Genomic DNA, 26,407 nt, shown 5'->3' on the forward strand with positions numbered 1-26,407 from the left:
CTTTAACAGTCTCTTTCGAATTATTAAAGAAGTTATATGTTAATTCTACAACTAAAATATACTACACATTTCTATACAGATTTTGGAAAACTTATTCTTTAACTGTCAATGAGGTATGATTTATATCCTCTCTCTGTCTTGGTCTTCTGATTAATCATAGGGTATTTTCATAAACTATTTTGTAATTAAGAATGTAAAATTTAAAAAAAATAATAAAAAATAATAAAATTATTTTGTTCAGGAAGAAAAGGACAAGTCATTGAATAATAGATAATCCTACGTGCTGTGTTATTATTTTTGTTTGTTGCTGTCATACACAAAAAGATTCTATTTAAAAACCTTATTTATGTAAGTGAAATGAAATTTAGAAAATACAGAAAAGCTCAAGAAAATAAAAGTCATCTTTAACACTAGTACCCAGAGATAATCACTATGGTTCAATCTTTAAATATTACATACCTGGCTCTTTCCTTTCAACATCAAAAGATTAGTTACTTTGCCAAATGGTAGACCTAATGATATGACCTCTGCTTCGGTGGCATCACTTGGAATTTTGCGAAGATGGAGAACACGGGAAGGCGAACAGGGAGGTCTATCTCCTTTAAATTTCTTGTTGTCATTCCCATTAGCTAAAAAAATATAAGATTTTTTTAAATTACTGAAACTAATTTAGGTTGACACACTACATTAACCCTATTGTCACATTTCATCTCCAATAGTTTTAGTTTTTGAAATTCAGGAAACTACAGGGCTGATCAGAGAGAAGGGCAGTGGAAAACCAAACCATCCGCTTTCAATGTATGGGTGTTTTTGGGTTTTCATGGCAAGTATTAAATTTTCAAAAACTTGGGAGTCTGATTTTTAACTTCAAAGAAAAGTACTGCATAAACAGAGTGCATATATAGAGGTATCAAATTCCTCTAAATAATCAACTATAGTGAATAGAGAATAATGTTTATAATGTCTTTAATATATTTTTAAAGGTATTCTGCTAATTTGTTCTAGTGTTAAATAAATAAGTATGAACAATTAACCTTTAGAAAAGACTATAAAAGAAATTTTATATTTACCACGTCCTGAGGGGATTTAGATTCGAGCTGTATCATTATGAAAATTAAGTTTATTTCTTAGGCATTATGTATTTTTTAATCTATTTATAAAGTGCTTTTTAAAAGCTAAATTGTGGTTTCCTAAGATAATTTTATTCCTTACCATGTAACAGTAGGTTTTAACATAAGCATCTTATTAGAAATGCAAATATTCAGTCCCACCTGACTTCTAAATCAGAACCTAAGAGGTGGCACCCAGCAACCTGTATTTAACATGCCCTCCAGATGATTTTGTTGCAATCTGAAGTTTGAGAAGACTGCTGCACAATAAAGAAATCCATTATCCCAGTTTACAGCTAAATTTTATTTAACTCCTTTTAACACTGACAATAACTAGAACTGATAAGCCTATAACGAATACTCAAATTTATGTACATAAGATTCAGAAATGCTTTTCCTCTGAAAAAAAACAGCACCATGTAAGACTGAATGCAAATTATCTGAAAGCCCTAAATTTCATTAGTGTTTTTTTGTTTTTTAATGTTAAACAGTACCAAACTTAGCACTATTAGGAGGAAAAAACAATCTTTCCGAATGCCTAAAATTGTCATTTTTCCAAACATTAACAGAACTTTGCAATCAGATGTCTAATGGTTCTAAATAAACCATTAGTACTTAGTATATTGATATACTATATAACATGAGAACCACATAAAAATTATATGGTAATATTGTGTACCCATATCTGTGGCACAGACTCAACTTGCTTTCAAGTGAGTACCTTGACTTAATACCCAAATCAGCACTCAGTCCCAAATTCTCTGTTCATGAATGCAGGCAGCAGCCTACCCAGACCCCAAACACTACCAGCTCCTTCAGGTCCTCACTGGTCTGTGCCTGTATATATTAAATGCCAAGCAAGACTGTGGAAAACAGGCAGTCAAACATTTATTGAAAATTAATCTGAGAGACCAGAGATTTCTTCTCTTCTCAGTCACCCAGAAATAGTTTCCCCCTCCAAAATGACTAATTACATTTTTAATGTCCATTCTCAATGTCCCCAAGCTCACCTCTGATCATTTCCACTTCTACTCTACCTCCCTCTAGTCTCAGTCCCTCCTCCACCCCCACTCAGGTTCAACATACTATCAACCACACTATCCTGCTCTAAACACCCCAACTGGCTTGCAACCACCTTAAATGTCCCTTAGTTTCTAGTTCACTTACACTGTCTCATTTGAGTAGACAAATAAAAATATACTAAGTATTAATTTTAACAGATGAAGAGACAGAAATTCAGAGACTAAATCACTGTTGTACAGAGCTAGCAAGTCATTCAACCTAAAGTTTCAAGGTATTTTTTTTTTAGCACAAACATCTCCAAATGTCTTAACCATTCCTATAAAAAAGCAAGCAACTTGACATGGACATACATTTTCAAAGTATGTGCAGATTTATGTAAACTATAATGATAACTGTCATTAAATTAGAACACTAAACACCATGTCTTCAACAACAGTGAAAGCTGGGGATGGAGTCTGCCCTTTTGCACCCTCCCTTGCCTAGATGAATACCGCCATCTTGAGCTTTCTTAACCAGCACAAGGTGTTAAAAACTGGAAAAAACCAGAAGCAATGGGATTTTATCAGTTTACCCAGAATATTCCAAAACAAACGAAGAACACTGAAAAGGTTTAAGGAAAAAAAAAAGCTTATTTATGTTTGAGGGAGAGAGAGAGAGAGAGAGAGAGAGAGAGAGAGAGAGAGCGCGCGCGCGAGAGAGCCGGGGAGGACCAGAGAAAAAGGGAGAAAGAATATCAAGCAGGTGCTGCGCTGTCAGCACAGAGCCCCTTGCGGAACTCAAACTCTCAAACTGTGAGATCATGACCTGAGCTGAAACCAACAGTTCATGCTTAATGGACTGAGCTACCCAGGCACCCAAAAGTGGTTTCTTTACCAGAGATTTTTCATCATCTCTGTAAAACTGTGAGTAAAAATGAATGCCCACACATGCTCTGTGAACTTGTGTTCTACTATCAAATAAAGAGCTATGGTAGCAAATTAAAAAAAAAATTTTTTTTTTAATGTTTGTTTATTCTTAGAAGAGAGAGAGAGAGACAGAGACAGGGTATGAGCAGAGAGGGGCAGAGAAAGAGAGAGAGAGACACAGAATCTGAAGGAGGGTCCAGGTTCTGAGCTGGCTGTCAGCACAGAGCCTGATGCTGGGCTCGAACTCAGAGACCACTAGACCATGACCTGAGCCAAAGTCAGACACTTAACCAACTAAGCCACCCAGGCGCCCCTGGTCACAAATTTTTATCAAGAAATATTCAATTATAAACCCCTACCATTTTAGGTTGTTAATTGTTCTAAAGTATAAAAGTGCCTGAGCAATGTCAAGAGCATGGGCTATTAAATCAGACATCTTGTTCTAGGGAAGTTTGAGCCTCAAATTCTTTTCCAGTAAAATGAGTGTAACAGGGCTATTTTGAAAAATAAATTAGATAACATATTTAAATACAAGGTGTAATGCCTAGCACATAATAATCGATATGTCGTGATTTTCTTAAGAAAGACTGTTTTATCTAGAAGTGACCATTTTTCTACTTTTTTGGTATTAAAATGATGATTATAGGTAACAGTGATTTTTTTCTCTCATAAGTGCTTACTTTGGAAAATTTAAGACACTGCTCAAAATTAGCTAAAAATTTTATTATTCTATGAAACCTAAAAATCTAAGAATGACCCCTTAGAAAAGGTGATAGCCAAAGACTTGATAAATAATCTGAAAATGAAAAGTATATATATAAGCCATCATATGGCCATAATTTAATAAAAGTCAACAGGAAACAAGGAAATTCTAATGTATTAAATACATGACTCTGAAGAATTACATTATGTACAAAAAAAAGAGACTTTCCAAAATGTTTATTATGAAAATCATCATTCAAAATATTTAGCTTGTAAAATCTCAAATTTTATTGAATGATGCATTGAAAATTACTTAATACTTGCTACATATTAGTCAGGTTCCAAAGAGAGTAAGTAGAGGAAGGCTTTTATTTCTTTAGTCTTAATGTTTATTTATTTATTTTTGAAAGAGAGAATGCATGGGCAGAGGAGGGGGAGAGGGAGGGGGAGAGGGGAGAGGAGGGGGGAGAGGGAAGAGGAGGGGAGAGAGAGGAGAGTAAGGGAGAGGGAGAGAGGAGAGGAAGAGAGAGAGAGAGAGGAGGGGGGAAGGGGAGAAGGCAGAGAAAAATAAAGAGGAGGGGGGAGAGGGGAGAGAGAGAGAGGAGGGGGGAAGAGGGGAGAGGGAAAGAAAGAAGAGGGGGAGAGGGGGGAGGGGGAAGAGGGAGAGAGAGGAGGAGGGGGAGAGGGAGAGAGAGGAGGAGGGGGAGAGGCAGANGAGGGAGAGAGAGAAGGAGGAGGAGGAGGGGGGAAGAGAAGAGAGGAGATGGAGAGGAGGGGGGAAGAGAGGAGAGAAGGGAAGAGAGGAGAGGGGAGAGGGAGAGGAGGGGGGAGGGGGAGAGGGAGAGACAGGAGGAGGGGGAGAGGAGAGAAGGAGAGAGACAGAGGAGGAGGGGAGAGAGAATCCCAAGCAGTCTATGTCCATGCTGTCAGTGCAGAGTCCCACGTGGGGCTTGAACCCAAGACTGTGAGACCCTGAGCAGAAGTCAGATGCTTAACCAACTAAGCCACCCAGCTTCTGGGAAGAAGCTTTTTTAAAACTTTTTTTTTTTTTTTAATGTTTTATTTCTGAGAGGGAGAGAGACAGCGTAAGCAGGGGAGGGTTAGAGAGAGAGGGGGAGACACAGAATCTGAAACAGGCTCCAGGCTCTGAGCTAGCTGTCAGCACAGAGCCTGACGCAGGGCTTGAACCCACGAACCATGAGATCATGACCTGGCTCAAGTCAGACGTTTAACCAACTGAGCCACCCAGGCACCCCATGGGAAGAAGCTATTTTAAAATTCATATATTCCCATCTCAAAACTGGAGAAATCCACCAGGAAAATTATCCTAGAAATATGGATCTTCTTAAAAATGCAACCTTATTAGGGTCTAAATTTAAAAATTTTTTTTAAATGTTTATTTTTGAGAGAGAGCACAAATGGGGGAGGGCAGAAAGAGAAAGAGACACAGACTCCAAAGCAGGCTCCAGGCTCCGAGCTGTCAGCATAGAGTCTGACACAGGGCTCTAATCCGTGGACTATGAGATCATGACCTGAGCTGAAGTCAGATGCTTAACCTGCTGAGCCACTCAGGCAGCCCTAGGGTACACTTCAGATACAATAAAATCCACCCAACATTTTAAATGCAGAGTTGACAACTTTTGACAAATGTCTATATCCATATGACCACAAAAACCAAGATATAGAACATTTCCATCATCCTCAAAAGTTCCCTGGTGTGCCTTTGTAGTCAATCCTCCCTCTAAGATGCTCACCTCCTCAAGCTATACATCTATCATTTGACACTACCACAGTGTCTTGGTAACTATAGCTTTACAGCAATTCTTTTTAAGTTTGTTTATTTTGAGAGAGAAAGCGCAAGTGTGGGAAGGGCAGAGGGAGAGAAAGAGAATCCCAAGCAGGCTCCACAATGTCAGCACAGAGCCAATGCAGGGCTTGAACCCGCAAACTATGAGATTACGAGTTGGGTTGAAGTCAGACGCTTAACCTGCTGAACCAGGCCCACCAGGAATTCTTTTTTTAAGTTTATCTTTTTTAGTAATCTCTACCTACACCCAAAGTAGGACTTGAATTCACAACCCCAAGATTGAGTCACACAGCGTTGCGACTAAGTCAGCCAGGAGCTCCTTTATTAAAATCAATCCTTGAAATCAGGTATTTTACTGGGGAGAATTCATGTCATAATAGTTTTGAGTCATCTAAAAGACACATCATTATTTCTCTCTGCATTTATTACACCTTCTTTAATTTCCCTTAACAACGTTCTGTCGTCTTCAGTGTAATGGTCTTGAACATATTGATATGCTGATCCTATACCCTGCAACCTTGCTAAATTCTTTAGAATTTTCTACATAATAACAATTTTATTGCTTACTTTCCAACATGCATGCCTTTTATTTCTTACTCTAGTTTTACTGAACTGGCTAGGACTTCTTGCACAAAGATGAATAGAAATAATGAGACTGGACATACTTCCATTACTGTGGATTTCAGATAGGACTGTCTTACACCATTAAGTATAATGTTTGTTGTAGCTTCATACATTTAGTGGGGTACACAGGTTCCCTTCTATTCATAGTTGGCCGAGGGTCTTGTTTATCATGAATAAAACCTGAAATTTTTAATGCCTTCTCAAGACATATTAAGATGATCATAGAGTTTTTCTCTTTATTCTGTTAATAGAGTATATTGCACTAATTTTCCAAAGTTAAACCACTTTGTATTCTTGGAATAAATCTGACTTGGTCTTGATATATGACCTCCTCTTCATACACACATATATGTATAATACACACACACACGTATAGCTGAATTTGATTTAATGCCTTCTAAATATCATATTTGGGTCCATTTGCATGAGGGATATTAATCTGTAATTTTATCTTCCCTCTTGTATCAAGAGTAATACTAACTTCAGAAAAATAAATTTGCAAGTGTTCTTTTTTTAAATTTCTTTTCATTTTATTTATTTGAGAGAGAGCATGAGAGAATGGGGGAGAGGGGCAGAAGGAGAGACAAAATCTTAAGCAGGCTCTAAGCTCAGCAATGGAGCCCAATGTGGGGCTCAATCCCTTGACTCTGGTTTCATGACCTGAGCCGAAATCAGGAGGTAGACAATCAACTGACTGAGCCACCCAGGCACCCTGAAAGTGTTGTCTTTTATATATTCTGAAGGAGTCTGTGTAGCACTGGGATGATTTCTTCCTTAAAATAAAAAGCTGCTGGGTCAGGGCACCTGGGTGGCTCGGTTGGTTAAGTGTCCGACTTCCGCTCAGGTCATCATTTCATAGTTCTTGAGTTTGAGTCCTGCGTCAGGCTCTGTGCTGACAGCTCAGAGCCTGGAGCCTGTTTCGGATTCTGTGTCTCCCTCTCACTCTGCCCCTCCCCTACTCATGCTCTGTCTCTCTCAAAAGTAAATAAAAACATTAAAAAAAAATTTTTAAGCCACTGGGTCTTAAATTTTTTTCATGTTTATTTTTTATTTGCGGGGGGAGGGTACGAGCAGGCGAGGGACAGCACAGAGCCTGATGCAAACTTGAACTCAACACAGATCATAATGTGAGCCAAAATCAAGTGTCAGACACATACTGAGCCTCCTGGGCACCCTGGGTCTTAACTTTTTAATTATCAATTTGATTTTTAAAACAGGTATAGGGTTATTTGGGTTTTCTAGTCATTCTGTATCAGTTATGATAGTCTGTATTTTTCAAGGAATTTGTCCACTTCATCTACATTGAATGAATGCCTATCCATTCATTTTAATGGCTTAAAATTGTATTGTTCATAATATTTCCTTAACATCTGTCTTATAGCCTGCATAGGTCGTTTAACAATAGAAATTTACTTTCTCATACTTCTGGAGATTAGAAGTCCAAAACTAAGGTGCTAGCATACCACTTTCAAATGAGGACTCTTTTTCTGGCTTAAAGACCAGCTACCTTTTCAGTGTCCTCACATAGCAGGGGTGAAGGCAAGAGCAAGCTCCCTAATATCTCTTCTTACAGGACACTAATATCCCATTGTGAAGGCCCCACAAGAGGCCCAACTCCAAGGCCCCATCTCCACATACCATCACAATGGGGGCAGGGTTTAAACAAATGAAGCATTCTTGATGTTGGTAATTTCTATCTTCTTTTTTTTTTTAATGTTTTAAAAATGATAGAGAGGGAGATACAGAATCTGAAGACAGGCTGCAGGCTCTGGGCTAGCTGTCAGCACAGAGCCCGATGCAGGGCTCGAACCCACAAGGCGTGAGATCATGACCTGAAGAAGTCAGAAGCTTAACTGACTGAGCTACCCAGGTGCCCCTCTTCTCTGATTTTTTGGTCTATTTGGAGGTTTATCAATTTTATTGACCTATAGAAAAACAACTATTGGTTTCATTAATTTTTCTCTACTGTTTGTTTTCAATGTCCTGTATTTTAATATTTTCTTCCTTTATTTACTTGGGGGTTTGTTTTTCTTATACTATGCTTAGAAGCTTAGATGATTCATTTTATACTTTTTTTCTTTTCTAATGTAAACAAAGCTATAAATTTCCTTATAAGAGCAGTTCTAGCTGAATGCTTCAAAGTTTACTAAATTATGTTTTCATTTATTTTTTATTTATTTTTTAATGTTTTATTTATTTCTAGGAGAGAGAGAGAGAGAGACAGCGTGAGCTGGGGAGGGTCAGAGAGAGAGGGAGTCACAGACCGAGACAGGCTCCAGGCTCTGAGCTGGCAGTCAGCACAGAGCCCGACGCGGGGCTCGAACCCACGAACCGCGAGACCATGACCTAAGCGAAAGTCGGACGCTTAACCGACTAAGCCACCCAGGCGCCCCTTATGTTTGCATTTTAATTCACCTCAAAATATTTTCTAACTTTCCTTGTGACTTATTGGATTCATAGGTTAAATGTTAATTTTTAAATAAATAACTGGAAAATTTCCCTCCATATACTTAAGGATTATGCTTTTTTGATCTCTAACAGAATTTTAAATGCTCTTTTTAAAAATTTTTTATTTATTTTTGAGAGAGAGAGAGAGAGAGAGAAGGTGAGTCATAGAATTAGAAACAGGCTCCAGGCTCTGAGCTGTCAGCACAGAGTCTGATGTGGGGCTTGAACTCACAAACCCATGAAATCATGACCTGATCTGAGCCAAAGCCAGATGCTTAACTGACTGAGCCACACAGGCACTCAGATTTCTAATATAATTTTAAAGAAAAGAACTAGCTCTACGTAATTTTAATGCATTCATCTTTCTTGAGACTTGTTTTAGGATACACATATAGCCTATCTTGGTGATTATGTCATGTGAACATGCATTCAAAAATGCATATTCTGATGGTGTTGCAGAAACCATTCCAATGTCAAAGTAGGTAGGTTGTTAGTATTGAAAACCTCTATATTAGGGGCTCTACAAACTTTTTCTTAAAGGGCTACATAAATATCTTAGACTCTGTAAGCCATACAATCTCTGCTGTATCTATTTACCTCTACAGTGGTAGCATGAAAGCAGCCATACAGACAGAAATAAAAGAGTGTGCCCACATTCAAATAGTTTTATGAACAAACATCAAAATCAGTATCTCATAAGCTTCATGTATCTCAGAATACTGTTCTATGTTTTATTTTTTTCACAATTTAAAAATATAAAAATCAGTCTTAGGTCACAGGAAATATAAACCCCTGTTCTGTGTCCTAATTGATTTTCTATTTATCATGCTATCAATTATTTAGACACAGGTTTTGAAATCTCCAGCTATAATTGTGAATTTGTCTATATCTCTGTTTTAGTTCTATTAGCTTTTACTTTCTACATCTTGAAGCTGTGTATTAAATATATATGTATATTCAAGATACATTCACTTATCAAGAAATATGAATAAATACAATAGAATACAAAATAATAAATAATGAATAAAAATTAAATACAAAAAAAAAAAGCAGTCCAAAGAAATCCAGGAAACAAAGGAAGAAAATAACAAAGAATAAATGGGACAAATAGAAAAGAAATAGCAAGATGGTAGACTTAAAACCAACCATGTCAAATAACTATATATTAAGTGGAAAGGGCATAAAGATTCCAGATAAAAATGCAGAGTTTATCAGTCTAATAAAAGCTAGACTCAATTATGTGATATGAAGAAGAAATCCATTTTTTAAAAATTTTATTTTAAAGTAATCTCTACACCCAATGTGGAGCTTGAACTCAAAATCCTGTGATAAAAGAGTGATATGCTCTACTGACTAAGCCAGCCAGGTCCCCCAGAAGAAATGCATTTAAATATAAAATCTCAGGTTCAAAGTAAAAGGAATGGAAAAAGAAATACGCAAGCACTAACCATAATGAAGCTGGAGTGGCTGCACTACTATCAGACAAAGGAGACTTTATGAAAAGGAACATTACTTAGGATAGAGAGACACTTCATAGTAATAAAGGAATCAATTTATCAAGAAAAGATAATATGTCATGCATATAAGAAACATATACTGTACACACAAAAGGCAGATAATCTCTGCTTTTTAACTAGAATCTTTTTACTTTGTTTACTTTTGTTTAACTGACTGCTCTGGGGCTAAATCATCAATATGCATCTTTAACTTTCTATAGTCTACCTTTAAATGATGACACCCAGGTACAATGTAAGAACTTTTCAAAGTGTACGTCTATTTCTCTCATCATAACCTCTGTGTTACTGTCATATTTTACTTTTCACATATGCCATAAAGCCCAAAATATATTACTCTTATCTTGCTTTAAATAGTCAATTATCTTTTTTCTTTTTGCATCATGTTTTTATACACTTAACGTATCTTATAGACCTTTCCATAGAAAGCATCCCATACCTGTTTACTCTTTCTTTCCTTTTCCTTTTTTTAAAAAGGGGGTAAAATCACATAACAAAATTCACTACCTCAACCACTTTTTTAAAAGATTTTATTTACTTAATTATTAATTTCAAAGTAATCTCTACACCCAACATGGGGTTCGTATTTACAACCCTGAGATCAAGAGTCACGCGCTCTATCGACTGAGCCAGCCATTAACCATTTTTAAATGCAGAATTCACTGGTGTTAAATACATTCATAATGTTGTGCAACTATCGCCACCATCCATTTCAATAACTCTTTTCATTACGGAAACTGAAATTCTATACTCATTAAACAGTAACTCCCTAATTTCCCTCTTCTTCCAGTCCCTTGCAACCACCAGTCTACTTGCTGCCTCCAAGACTTTGAGTACTCTCATTTCCTTCTGTGCATATTCTATGCCTAATTTCTTTGTGGTTGCCATGGGGTTTACATTTAACATCAAGTTATAACACTCTAATCTGACTTTGTACCAGCTTATCTTCACTAATATACAAAAACCCTGCTCCTTTACACCTGTCCCCATCCCTTTCTGTTTTGATGCCACAATATTAATATCCTCATACACTGTGTGCCCCAAAACACAAACTAATTCTTTTAAATGTGTTAGTCTCCTAAGTTACATGGAAAAACAAATGTGGAGCTACAAACAAGTCACATGCTTTTAAATTAATAACTCTTTAAAAATGCAGTCTCTTGTGAAAGACCTGTACTTTGAAAACTATAAAACACTGATGAAAGATACAGAAGGCAACACAAAGAAGAAATGGAAAGACATTCCATGCTCACGGACTGGAAGAGCAAATACTGTTAAAATGTCTACACTACCCAAAGCAATCTACACATTTAGTACAATCCCTATCAAAATAACAATAGCAGTTTTGACAAAACTACAACAAACAATCCTAAAATTTGTATGGAATCACAAAAGACCCTGAAGAGCCAAAGCAATCTTTAAAAAGCAAAAGCAAAGCTGGAGGCATTGTAATTCCAGACTTTAAGTTATATTACAAAGCTGAAGTAATGAAACCACTATGGTACTAGCACAAAAAATAGACAAACAGATCAGTGGAACAGAAGAGAAAACCCAGGGGGCACCTGGGTGGCTCAGCTGGTTGAGCCTCCAATTCTTGATTTAGGCTCAGGTCATGATTCCAGGGCTGTGGGACTGGGCTCTGTATCAGGCTCCACGCTGAGGTTGGAGCCTGTTTAGGACTCTGAATCTCTCTGCCCATCCATCTTAAAAGAAAAAGAAAAAAAAAAAAAAAAGAGAGAGACATAAAACCCAGAAATAATTTTTAACGAAGCAGGAAAGAATAACCAATGAGGGGAAAAAAGTCTCTTTAACAAATGATATTGAAAAACTGGATAGCAACATGAAAAAGAATGAATTTGGACTACTTTCTTACACCATACACAGAAATAAAGTCAAAATGGATTAAAGACCTCAATGTGAGGGTTGAAACCATAAAAATCCTAGAAGAGAACAAGGACAGTAACTTCTTGGATACTGGCCCTGGTAACTTCTTTCTAGATGTCTACTGAGGCATGGGAAGCAAAAAAATAAACTATTTGGACTACAGCAAAATCAAGTTTCTGCAAGGTGAAGGAAACAATCAACAAAAGTAAAAGGCAATCTATGGAATGGAAGAAGAGACTTGCAAAAAGCATATCGGACAAAGGATTAGTATCCAAAACACATAAAGAACATGGGGCGCCTGGATGGCTCAGTTGGTTGAGTCTCTGACTTTGGCTCAGGTCATGATCTCACAGTTCATGGGTTCAGACCCTGCGTCGGGCTCTGTACTGACAGCTCAGAGCCTGGAGCCTGTTTCGGATTCTGTGTCTCCCTCTCTCTCTGATCCTCCCTTGCTCATGCTGTCTTTTTCTTTCTCTCAAAAATAAATAAAACATTAAAAGAAAAAAAAAGGAACTTATAGGGGCGCCTGGGTGGCTCAGTCATTTAAGCATCTGACTTGAGCACAGGTCACAATCTCAGAGTTCTTCAGTTCAAGTCAAGCATCAGGTTTTCTGCTGTCAACACAGAGCCTGCTTTGGATGTCTATACCCCTTTCTCTCTGCCTCTCCCCTGCTCGTGCTGGTGCTCTCATTCTCTCAAAAATAAACATTAAAAATAAATAAATGACTTACCAAACTCAACACCCAAAAAACCCACAAATAATCCAATTAAAAAATGGGTAGAAGACATGAACAGACATTTTTCCAAAGAAGATGTTCAGATAGCTAAAAGACACACGAAAAGATGCTTATCATCACTTACCATCAGGGAAATGCAAATCAAAACTATAGTGAGATATCACCTCACATCTGTCAGAATGGCTAAAATCAGTAACACAAGAACAAAAAGGCATTGATGTAGAGAAAAAGGAACCCTTGTGCACCACTGGTGGGAATGCAAACTGGTGCAGCCACTCTGGAAAACAGTATGGAGGTTCCTCAAAAAGTTAAAAATAGAATTACCTAAGATCCTGCAACTGCACTAGTGAGTACTTATCCAAGGAATACAAAAACATTAATTCAAAGGGATATATGCACCCCTATGTTTACAGCAGCACTAATTCAAAGGGATACATGTGCCTGTATGTTTACAGCAGCACTATATACAATAGTGAAGATCTAGAAGCAGCCTAGTGTCCATCAATAAATAAATGGATAAAGAATATGTGGTATGTATATAGGGGCACCAGTGTCGCTCAGTTGATTACGCATCCAACTTCGGCTCAGGTCATGGATCTCACAGCTTGTGAGTTTAAGCCCCGTGTCATCTCTGTGCCGACAGCTCAGAGCCTGAAGCCTGCTTCGGATTCTGTGTCTCTCTCTTGCTCTGCCCCTCCCTGACTAGAGCTCTGTCTCACTCTCTCAAAAATAAATAAACATTAAAAAAACAGAATATGTGGGGGCGCCTGGCTGGCTCAGATGGTGGAGTGTCCAACTTTGGCTGAGGTCACGATCTTGTGGTTTGTGAGTTCGAGCCCCGCATTGGGCTCTGTGCTGACAGCTCAGAGCCTGGAGCTGCTTGAGATTCTGTGTCTCCCTCTCTCTTTCCCTCCCCCACTCATGTTCTGTCTTTCTCCAAAATAAATAATAAAACACTAAAAATTTTTTTAAAAATAAAAAGAATATATGGTATATGTACATCTTCTGTATACATGTATATACGTATACATATGTATATGTACACAAACACACACACACACAGAAAACAAAACATTATTCAACTATAAAAAAGAATAAAGTCTTACCATTTGCACTAATATGGATAGAGGCAGAGTATTAAGCTAAATGAAAGAGGTCCATTAGAGAACGACAAATACCATACAATTTTACTCATATGTGGAATTTAAGAAACAAAGCAAAGAACAAAGGGGAAAAAAGTAAGACAGAGAGAGAAACCAAGAGACAGACTCTTAACTACAGAGAACAAACATGCTTACCAGAGGAGTGGGGAGGGGGAATGGGTTAAATAGGTGGTAGGGATTAAAGAATGCACTTGTGATAAGCACTGGATGATATATGGAACTGTTGAATCACTATATTGTACACCTGAAACTAATATAACACTGTATGTTAACTAAGTGGAATCAAAATAAAAACTTAAAAAAAGAAAAAGAAAAAAGTAGTCACTTAAATAATGCAGAAACAAAAGGCAGAGTTATAATCATTATTCAAAAAATACTAGCTTTTTAGACTCTTAAATACAGAGAACAAAACTGAAGGTTGCTGGAGGGGTGATGGGGGTGGGGGTGGGCTAAAAGGGTAAGGGACACTGAGGACGGTACTTGTTAGGATAAGCACTGGAATCTACTCCTGAAACCACTACTGCACTACATGCTAACCAAGTTGAATGTGAATACATATATACATATATAAAATACCAGCTTTTATAATTGCGCTCGTATCTTCCTTCATTGAGATATTCCTTTACTTGGCTTTGAGTTACTGTCTAGTGACCTTCATTTCACACTAAAGGTCTTTAGTGTTTTTAGTTTTTCCTACAGGGCAGGTCTAGTGATAACAAACTCCCTCAGCTTCTGATTATCTGAAAATGTCTTAATTTCTTTCTCTTTTTTCAAAAGATTTTATTTTTAAGTAATCTCCTATACTCAATGTGGAGCTTGAACTCACAACTCCCAAGATCAAGAGTCGAACATTCCACCAACCAAGCCAACCAGGGGCCCCTCTCTTTTTTTCCTTAATCTGTGATTGGACCATACAGCCAGATATGTTGTATGTAAATGTTATATGTAAATGATCTAACTTATTTTTAAATCCAATTTATTTAAACTAAAACATAAAGATAGTTTTTAGAAAATGTTTATTTTTGAGACAGAGAGAGAGTGAGCACAAGTTGTGTAGGGGCAGAGAGGTGGGGAACGACAGAGGATTCGAAGCAGGCTCTGTGCTGACAGCAGTGAGACTCATATGGGGCTTGAACTCATGAACTCACGAACTGTGAGATTATGACCTGAGCTAAAGTTGGATGCTTAATCAACTAAGCCACCCAGCACCTCAAAACACAAAGATACTTTTTAAGGACAGTTTTGCGGAGTTTAGGATGCTCAGTTGGCAGTTTAATTCTTTTAGCACTTTGAATAGACTGGCTCACTATTTTCTGGCCCCCAAAGTTCTGATGAGCAATGTGCTCATATTCTTATCGAGGATCCCTTGTACGTGACGAGTTGATTCTTTCTGCTTTCAAGATTCTTTGTAGAAAGTTGATTATAATGTGTCTCACGGAGGGAGGGGGTCTCCTCAAGTTCATCTTACTAGGAGTTAAGCTTCTTGCATGTTTATACTCCTGTTTTCCATCAAATTTGTGGCTATGGTAACTCTGTAGAAATCAGATTCTTCCCCTTTCTCAGGGTCTTCCAGTTTTTGTTACTGCTTTTCTTTTTTGATTGTTGTAGGCTATTTCCCTGTACCAAGAATCAGCCTCAAGTGTAAATCTAAGGTCTTTTCTGGTTTCTTCTGAACCTTTGCCTAGGCATATACTATCACTTTCTAATTTTCCCTGTAGATACCGTTGTTTTTTAATGTCTTAGTCTTTAATGCCTCACTCCCAAAAAAGATAAAAGAGGAAAAATGAAGGGAGAAGCAAAGAGCACCAGAGCTTTGAATCCACTACAAGTCACTGCGGGGAGGCAGATGTATCTGCCCCCGTACCCCCATCTTTCTTTCTAGTACTTTAATTACACATATGGTTAGACCACTTGATTTTTATTCTACAGGTTACTAAACTATTCATTTCTTCCTCAATCTTTTTGGTCTATGTTGCTTTAGTTTCTAATGCGTGATTTTTTTTTTTTTTTAAGATTTTATTTTTAAGCAATCTCTACACCCAACGTGAGGCTCACACTCACAACCTCGAGATCTAGAGTTGTGTGTTCTACCAACCAGGAGGACCAGGCATCCCTCTACTGATGTCTTTAAATTCACTGATCGTTATATAACTATGTAATGTGCTATTAATGCAATGCCATGTGTTTTTTGACATATTTTTATCCTTAGAAATTATATTTGATTTTTTACAGGTTCCATTTTTTTCTCTGTATTATGCTAATATTTTCCTTTAAATTCTTAAACATACTTTTAATAACCATTTCAAAGTCCAAATCTGCTAATTTCATCATTTTTTTAGGTCTCCTGATGACTGAATTTTCTCTGGTTATGGGTCAGTTTTGTGGTTCTTTCTATGGTTGGCAATTTTTGACTGAACAGGCAACACTTAGCACTAGAATTTGTTTTATAATTTAACATGCCAGACTCTTTTCTGGAAAAAAGGTAATTTCAGGTTAGGCAATTGTTTTGGAGTCTGTTTTTAAGCTTTGTTAACATGGGTTTAGAGAAGTAGCCTTTATGCTAGAGCTGGTGTACCGTTAGCAGCAAGGCATGTGTGACTTTCTATCTGGCAACAGACTCAAAGGGAAATTTCTGGAGCACTTTTCTCACAGAGCTCCCTTCTCCCATATACTGCCTCCATAGCTCCCAGCCTCAGCTTCTCAAACCTGGATCTGTCTCTTCAACTCAGCGATTCTGCCATGTTTGCTTGGGCTGCCCACCCCCCAACCCCTCGCAGCTTACATAAAGTCTAGAAAAAATGGCAGGGCAATAATAGGGTAGGATAAAAGAGGAAGAAGTATACCCGTACAGAAATGCTCCAGAAGTAACTTCTATAACTTCCACTTCTATCTCATTAGCCAGGACTAAATCACATGACCACATCTAGCTATAAGGAAGACTGAAAAGTAGCTGTTTCATTTGGGAGAGAGTGTGCCCAGATGACAACTAAGGTTCTGTCACTAAAGAAAATAAAAGTATTGGGTTACATAAAACTATCTCTGCCATAATTCCAAAGATTAAATTTAAAAGGAAAGGTACACACGTCATGAAGAAATGTGTAAAACATTTTCATAATTACCAAAGGACATATTTCACAAAATATGAAATCACTGGTCAGGTTCCTAGAAGGAAAGACACAATTTTGTTTATCACCATTTCAATTTTTATATCTTGCAGTAAATCCATAAATCTGTAATTTATTTACTTGCAAAATTTCTTTTCCATATGTAAAGCAACAGGTGTTAATATGCTGACCTCATTAACAGAACTATGCCAACTGCTATATTTTATCAGTTTTATCATTATCTGCTAACACTGAAATATCAGTTATTACCCAATAAAGGTTTAATGTTGAATCATCTCAAAAGAATCAAGAGAAAGCTTCTGGGAAGTCATTCTATCAAAAGTGAAATATCCAATATTAATGAAAAGTCAATTTTAAAAGTTCTATCTTAAAGACCAACATTTCCTGAGGCAGTATTACAAATACAACTTTTGGTGCAACAGTGATGACACTGTTTTGCCAGTTCCACAGGGCAGACGTGTACATGCAGTTGGTCTGGTGCACACATAGCTCCTTTACCAAAAAAGCCATATTCTACTCACAGAAACTATAGTTGTCAAATTTTACAAATGATTTTTAAATCCACATTTAGATTAAATGAACCATAAAAATCTTGTGATAAGACTATACCAAATACAAAAATGACCCTTCAGCACAACAGTACACATAGCTCTTTAACCTACCCATTATCAATGTGATTGAAAACATTTTTGTATCTTTAAAAAACTACCTGGGGTGCTGAGTGGCTCAGTCAGTTGAGTGTTCAACTTTGGGTCAGGTCACAATCTCATAGTTTGTGAGTTCAAGCCCCACATCAGGCTTGCTGCAGTCAGCACAAAGCATGCTTCAATTCCTCTGTCCCCTGCCCCCTCGCCCTTGCTCATGCTCTCTCAAAAATAAAAATTAAAAAAAAAACCAAAAACAAAAACAAAAAAAGAAAATGAAAAGCCTACCTTACACAGGGATTAAACTCTTTTGTAAATGAGCCCTAAAGCCTTTCTATCCAAATTTGTTCAAAATTAATTAGAAATTTTTATTATAGTTAAGGAATGGAGCGCCACAATCTTGAAATTTTAAAGTTTTCTGAAGTTTGACAATATCAGATCAAATATCATAAAAATATTTTTGTGTAAGTGACCTCAAAAAAAAGGGTGAAATTTCCAGATGTCAACAGCCAAGCCTCTCAGCAAAAGCAAACTAAAATTAGAAATTTTCCACAGAAAGAGAAATGGGGAGGGGAGGAGAGAGGAGAGGCTAGGAGGAGAAGGGAAGGGGAGGGAAGAAATATCCCATCTACCAGAAATATTTAAAAAGGAAGTCTATCTCTGTCCAGGCATTTTGATGGGGAAACGTAAATATATGGATTCTGAATTTTCTCTTCCTCTCTTGTTTAAGAATCTCCAAGGCAATAAATTAACATATACATTAGAAGATGTAGGGGCTGGTGATGCCTTAGAAAATCTAGCAGAGCAAACTACAAAACACCTTAGAGATTCTCACAGAAGAAAAAACAATTCAGCTAAAAATTATTACTTACACAAGGAAAAACACTAGACCATAAGCAAATATTCAACAGAAGGATTAAACAGCACAGTAGACAAAGCTGAACAGAGAATGAGTGAATCAGAAAACCAGTTTAAGGAAATTATCCAAAATATGGGACCCTAAGGAGAAAGACATGACAACAAATATGAGATTAAAACAAATACAGGACTGAATGAAATGGTCTTATATATGTCTAACTGGAGTTCCAGAAGGAGTTAATTCTTTTTTAAGTTTATTTTTTCGAGAGTGAGGTAGCATGTGAACATGACCTAAGCAGAAATCAAGAGCTGGAGCCACCCAGGTGCCCCCAAAAGGAAGCAGTTCTGTAAAGAGCTGGGTCACTCCTAATCAGGATAAATGAAAGTAAGGTCTCCAGCAATGGTCCTTAACACTGGCTGAACCTTAGATTATCACCTAAGAAGCTTTAAAAACAAATGAAAACCAGTGCCTAAACCTATACCCCCCAGAGACTTTAGAATTGGTATGGGGTAGGTTAAAGTATCTGTGTTTCCCTCAAAGCTTTCCGACCTATTTCAGTGAGCATCCAGGTTTGAGAACCTGTGATCCATACCTACAAATAGCTAGTTAAACCAATGAACAAAAATAAAGAGAAAAATAACTACGAGAAGTAATTCTATCTACAGAGTAAGTAGTAAGATTGCTCACAGACTTCTCAACAATAGAAGCTAAAAGAATAATAGAATCATACCTTCAAAGCGGTGAGAGAAGTAACTGTCAACCTAAAATTCTAAATAGCTAAATAACATTCAATAGTGATAATGAAGTAAGACATTTTCAGCCACAGTCTGAGAGGTTGCCATTTATAGAGCTTTGAAGAAATAGCTATTAAATAGGATGGGCTGAACACAGAATGGAATGGGATATAAGAAGAAATTCAAAACATAAAAGCAAAAAGCACAACAAACTCTTTCTGCTAGCTAAACTCACATTTCATATTTCTTTTCATAACTAATCAATCAACCAGAACGAAAATCTTTCTGGTCCTCCATCCTGGTAGTTCATAAACATGACCAAACAAACAAAATGACCTGTTTTTAAAAGAACAAACATATGGGCCCCACCCTAGGTGTACTGTAACTCTAGGAGTAAGGGCTTTTTTGTTGTTGTTGTTGTTGTTAGCATATCACACCAAGAGGATAATCAGGTTTAGAAATGTCAGGCTCTAGTATTTCCTTAATATAGTAGTTCTCACAGTGTGGTTCCTCAAATGGTAGCATCACCATTATCAGGAAACTTGTGGAAATGCAAATTCTTAGGACCCACCTCAGATCTACTTTATTAGAAATTCTGGGTATGGAGTCAGCAACCATGCTTTAACAGGCCCTCTAGGTAATTGACACCAGCCCAAGTTTGAGAAAGCTGCTTTAGTCTCATGCTCGTATTACTCTGTTCACACTTCTACATGAACACATCCTCTGCTGATGTCCTGCCCACAGAATCTTTCCATTTAGTCCTTTAGAGCAATGTACCTTAACCAATTCCCAGACATTCTTAACCTCTTCAGTGAATTTTCTTTGTATCTTTTCTCTCAACTGAACCTAACCCTCTTCTCTTAGGGAGTTCTCACATAAAAGCTGTTCACTCTCCCAAACACCATGTAGTTGAGGGTCTGGAAAGTGAGGTTCACTCATTCCCTATTTCCTGTATCTCTAAAAACATTTGGATAAAAATCTTGCCTGACACTCTCCACTCTCAAGCCTTTTCAACTGTGGATGATACTAACTTCCAAATTTCTCTTGTGATGTTGAAACCAGAAGAACCCAATGACTACCCAATACTTCTATGTGGATGCTGCAGAAGAACTTCAATATATAATAATCTGAACCTGCCATGTTACCCAACTCTGTTTTTCCTACAGTTTCTATATGAATGGCACACCACCACTCATCTATCTAATTATCCAAGTCCAAAACCTGGAACTAAATCATCAATGGAATCCCTTATTCAAACATGCAATTAATAACCAGTTACTATCAATTTCACCTTCTGTGAATTCTCTAATTCTCTCCATTACAACTGCTAGTGCTATAGTACTAATTACCATCCCTAACTGGGAAATCCTATACAACAACAGTCTCTTAACTGTTCACCCCCTCTCCTGTATTGCACTCCTCCAGTTCATTTTACAGTCCCCAAATTTCAAGAACATTTACTTTTAAACCATGTGGAAACTTAATGGAACGTAAATTATGCTCCGATTTTTAAGAATCACATAGTCTTTTAGTTTTAATACCTCTATTATTCTAAATCATCATCAAACACAAGCTTTTAAATCTAGCTCTTTTACTCAATTGTTCTGGGTCACCAACTTATTGACAGTTTTATCACAATTATGTAACACAAAGAACATCAATCAAAAAAGGAATTATCGAATTAGACACAAATTAAAATTTAAGAGCCATAACTGGTAATCTCCTCTATGTGAACTTTCCTGCAATAAATTTTACTGCAATAAATTTTCACTGAACTTTACTGTGATAAGTTTTTTTTTCGTTCTAAATAATGGCGCTTCAACAAATGTTTAGATGAGCAAACAAAGAAAAAAAATTTTTGAAACTCATGGAAAGAAAACATTCTAGATTCTGAAAAAATGAAAACTCACCATACACACCTGTAGAAGTAGAACTGTTCATGGTAAAAGGTCCGTTAATGACACCAGAAGAAAGAAGCTCATCAGATCCCCGCTGAAAAGCAAGGGCAATATTGTTAATAAAACAATTCAGATAATGGTCCACATTTATTACTAAAAATATTAAAAGTTAATATTAATACTGTTTGAATATCAAGGCATTTAAAGGATCTCCCTTTAAGTCACAAAACTTTTCCCTCAAGAGTCACAAAATCTTTTAAAGGTTGGAAGTGAATTTTACAGAAAAAAAATTACTGCATATCCACATGGTTGTTAGTTATATATCCCCATTCCCCCCCCCAAAAGTCAACCTGCTATCACATAATTGGGGACATAATCCTGCAACCCTCTTTGAACAAACCCAAACTTCAGATGTTACATTTGAAATGCCAAAAACCATATTTAGGGGTTGCATCCTGAAATTGTTTCTGTAATTTATTTTAAGGTATATTTGGTATATTTTAAATCTATTTAGTATTTTAAAATCTATTAAATTTTTTTTGGTATATTTTTAAGTATTCGTGTGGAAATAATTTGTGTAGCACTTGCTAAGAATCCTGACTTCTTGATATCTATGTTTTTTTAAAGCTGAACACAAAGATGCAATTTATTTCCATATTCGGTGATGGCTGAAATCCTTTAATATCAGTTATTTTTTATCCATTAATCTTCAAAATGATCTTTAACGTGTACTAATTCTTAAAAAGCTATTGATTAAATAATTTACTCTTTTCTCCTGATGAGAGTTTTGACCAATTGCAAGCTGGACTGTTAATCTGAAAAGACAAGTCACACAAGCCTTCTCGTTTTAACTCTAAGATCTATTACCAAATTTACATTTACAATGGACAATAAATGTCATATACAAAGTTTAAATCACCCAATTTCCAAATGTTATTGTTTGCTTAATTTGGTCAGTTTTGAAGATCAAATATTTTGGTCTACTGGATGATAAAATTTAATCCTTAAACTATCCTACAAATATTAGAATAGTAATGATGCTCCAAAATATGTTTAATGTTTAGGTGTTTAAGTACCACTGTAGAACACAAGTTCAGCCTTTGGTAAAGTAAGGCAAAGCACTAATGTGTTTGCATAACAGAAATATAATTATTTAAATAATTCCTGTATTAAACATCTGGAAATTATTCCCTTTGGTTCTTCACTAGTTTAAACAGACAGCTTGGGACAAGAGGAAGAAATTAAATAAGCACATAAGATGAAATAGAAAGGAAAACCTCAACTTCCAGAAAGATAACAGAAGAATATTTTCATAATTTTGAAGTGGGGAAAGATTTCTTAAGCAAGAAAAAAAGCACAATTAAGAAGGAAAAATACTGATAAACTTGACAACATTGAAATTAATAATTTTATTTATAATATATACAATGTCAAATCATTATGTTGTATACTGGAAACTAATATCATGTATCAGGTTTTTTTAAAAGAATTTAATAAGAGACATTAGGAGATTTAAAAGGCAAGTTACAGAGTGGGAGAAAATATCTGCAATACATATAACCAGCAAGTTTTATATCCAGAACTTACTAAGAAAAAGAAAAAAGAAGGAAAAAAATCCCCACTAACAATCACTAAGAAAGTCCACACATAACAACAAAAGAGTTCAACAGACACCTAACAAAGCGGTAGACTTTACTTCTGTTCCAGAGTATTTGTGCCTTCCCCTTGTCCTGTGAAAGGATTTTTCACCCCCATCCATGGTAATATAACTTGCAATGCCTCCTGTGAGAGAATACTTCCCTCACCCACTGACATTGAGCATAGTTTTATGATACACTCTGGCCTATGGAATATGAATAGATGTGACAAGTAGAAGCTTCAAAAGATATTAGTAGTTTCTGCTAATTTTTTCCTCTTTCCTCCTGAAATAGGGGCTGCTTTTTCAACCTGATTCCCAGAAAAAGAACACATACAGCTTCAGAACAGCCACCAACACTGTAAGTGAACCAGAAAAAAAGTTTTTCTAAGCTATATCTGAATGACTAAAACCATATCCAATAGATAAATGAAAAGATGCTTAACCTCTCTGATCATCAGGGAAATGCAAGTTAAAACCACAATAAAATACTAGATATTAAAAAGACTGACAATATCAAGAGTTGATAACAGTTTAACGATAACCCACAACCCTCAGACCAACCCAAGAGTTGATAACAATGTGGAACATCAGAACTAGTATGTTGCTAGTGGGAGTGCAAGTTGGCACAATTTTGGAAAACTCATCCAATATACTAATGTTGAATATATGACTATCCTTCAAACCTTATGTATTCTACTACTATGAATACACTCAAGAGATTTCATGCTAATGGGCACCTAAACATATGAAAATGTTCTCATCAGCATTATTTCTACTCATCAAATTGGAAACAGCCACATGTTATCAACAATAATACGGATAGGGGCACCTGGGTGGCTTAGTCGGTTAAATGTCCGACTTCAGCTCAGGTCATGATCTCACGGTTCATGGGCTTGAGCCCCACGTCGGGCTCTGTGTTGACAGCTCAGAGCCTGGAGCCTGTCTTCAGATTCTATGTCTCCCTCTTTCTCTGACCCTCCCCTGCTCATACTGTCTCTCTCTCTCTCTCAAAAATAAATAAAACATTTAAAAATGTTTTTAAAAATAGTATGGATAGATTTTTTGTAAATGCATTCAGTGGTTTGTGGCACTGAACTATGGCTCTACACACTAACACAGATAAGTCTTGAAAGCACAAGAAGTCATTCACAAAAGAAAATATATTAGACTATGCTACTGCATTTATATGGAGTCCAAAAATATGGTCAAAACAAAAGTAAACACTGCACAGCAACATGCAAAAGAATGAAACTGGACCACTTTCTTATACCATATATAAAAATTAAGTCAAAATGGAATTAAGACCTAAATATGAGGCCTGAAACCATAAAAATCTTAACTTCTTTAACATCAGGCATAGCAACTTCTTTCTAGATAGTTCTCCTGTGGCAAGGGGGACAGAAGCAAAAAATATTATTGAGACTTCATCAAAATAAAAAGCTTCTGCACAGAGAAGTAAACAATCAACAAAACTAAAAGACAACATACGGAATGGGAGAAGATATTTGCAAATGACATATATGATGAAGGATTAATATCCAAAATATATAAAGAACTGATACAACTCATCACCCCCAAAATGAATAATCCAATTAAAACATGGACAGAAGATATGAACACTTTTCCAAAGACATACAAACGGCCAACAGACACATGCAAACATGTTCAACATTATTCATCATGAGGGAAATACAAATCAAAACTACAATGAGATATCACTTCATACCTGTAAGAATGGCTAAAATCAACAGTATGAGAAACAGTAGGTGTTGGTTAGGATGTGGAGAAAGGGGACCCCTCTTGCACTGTTGATGGGAATGCAAACTGGTGCAGTGACTGTGGAGCAGAGTATGGAGGTTCCTCAAAAACTTAAAAATAGAACTACCCTAAAGTCCACCAACTGCACTACTAGGTATTTATCAAGGAATACAAAAATACTAATTCAAAGGGATACATGCACCTCAATGTTTGTAGTAGTGTTATCTACAATAGCCAAATTATGGAAACAGCCCAGGTGTCCATCAATTAATGAATGGATAAAGAACACACACACACACATATATAGTAATATTTCACTGTATACACACACACATACACGCACATATGTGGAATGGAATATTATTTGGCCATAAAAAAAGAATGAAATCTTGCCATTTGCAATGACACAGGTGGGGCTATAGAGTACTATGCTAAGTGAAATAAGAGAAAGGCAAATACCATATGATTTCCCTCGTGTGGAATTTAAGAGACAAACACATGACCAAAGGGGGAGATAAAAGAAAAAAAGAAAGAGAGTCCTCTATAGAGAACAAATGAATGGTTACCAGGAGGAAGGTGGGTGGAGGGGGACATGCTGAACAGGTAATAGGGATTAAGGAGTGCACCTGTGATGAGTACAGGTGATGTATGGGAGTGCTGATTACTATACTGTAAACTTGAAACTAATATTAGACTGTGCTAACTGCAATTTAAATACAAACTTTAAGAACTCTCATTCTTCAAAAGACACCATTAAAAAGAAAAAAAATGAAAAGCCAATCCAGATAATGGTAGAAAATATTCACAAAAACTAAATAAAAACAAATAACATCCTCCCAAAACCCAGGCAAAAAGCATTTGAAAAGACATTTCTCCAAAGATAAACAAACGGCCAATAAACACATGAAAAGATCCTAAACATCACTGGACGTTAAGGAAATGCAAATAAAAAAATAAGCACAGTATTTTATTTTATTTATTTGTTTTTTAGGGAGAGAGTGCAAGTGGGGGTCAGAGAGAGAGAGTGAGAGAGGATCTTAAAGCCTCCAACACAGCACAGAGCCTGACGCAGGGCTCAATCCCAGACCTGTGGGATCATGACCTGAGCCAGACACTCAACCGATTGAGCCACCTAGGTACCCCAGAAATGCAAATTTAAAAAACCACAGAGGGCACTATCAATTAAAATATAAGACTAAGACATCACCATACACCTACCAGAACAATCAGAATAAGGAATAGTGACAATATCAAATGCAGGTGAGAATGTGGAAGAAAAGTGGATCTCTCATATATTGAAGAATGGCACAGCCACTCTGGACTGTTTGGTGGTTTCTTTAAAACGAAACATACACAGCAACCTCAAAATATCATATATATTCAAGACAAAAATTCACATGTTCTATGATTTTATTTGTACAACATTCTCAAAATGACAGAATTATATAGAAAAGAGACCAATTGTTGTGAGGGAACTGAGATGGTTGGGGAGAGGTGGCGGGTAATTAAGGGGTGCTGAAAGGGAGATCTTTGTGGTGAGAGATTAGTTCTGTATCTTGACTGTAATGATAGTTATATGAATCTACACATGCAATAAAATGAAACAATTATAAACAGGCATTTTATCAATGCCTTTGTTTTGATAGTGTACTGTAATTAAAATGTAACCATTAGAGGAACCTGGAATGGTACAGAGGACCCCTTCAAGGTATCTCTACAATGTGTTATGAATCTTGAAATTTTTCCCAAATAAAAAGTTAAAAACAACAAAAAACAAACAAAAAAAGCCAAAACAGATGTATCATTCTAAGCTAGAGGATTCCTACTGACTTGA

General features: G+C 36.6%; 1 protein-coding gene across 3 annotated transcripts in view; it reads right to left on the reverse strand.

Annotated features, from left to right (window-relative positions):
- Positions 1-26,407, reverse strand: part of PTBP3 (polypyrimidine tract binding protein 3) — a 115,823-nt gene that overhangs the window by 56,727 nt on the left and 32,689 nt on the right. Inside the window, exons 2-3 of one of the 3 annotated variants that reach the window (XM_077769872.1) lie at positions 21,198-21,270; positions 460-629 (exon numbers count right to left, since the gene is read on the reverse strand). In XM_077769872.1, the coding sequence (XP_077625998.1) occupies positions 460-629; positions 21,198-21,219 (192 nt within the window). In that variant the 5' untranslated portion in view covers positions 21,220-21,270. Of the gene's footprint in view, positions 1-459; positions 630-21,188; positions 21,271-26,407 lie in introns of those variants that run through there. The other 2 variants (XM_077769871.1, XM_077769873.1) reach the window with 2 other exon arrangements.

This window comes from Crocuta crocuta, unplaced genomic scaffold (assembly GCF_008692635.1).
Source record: "Crocuta crocuta isolate KB4526 unplaced genomic scaffold, BGI_CrCroc_1.0 scaffold95, whole genome shotgun sequence".
Taxonomy (NCBI): Eukaryota; Metazoa; Chordata; class Mammalia; order Carnivora; family Hyaenidae; genus Crocuta; species Crocuta crocuta.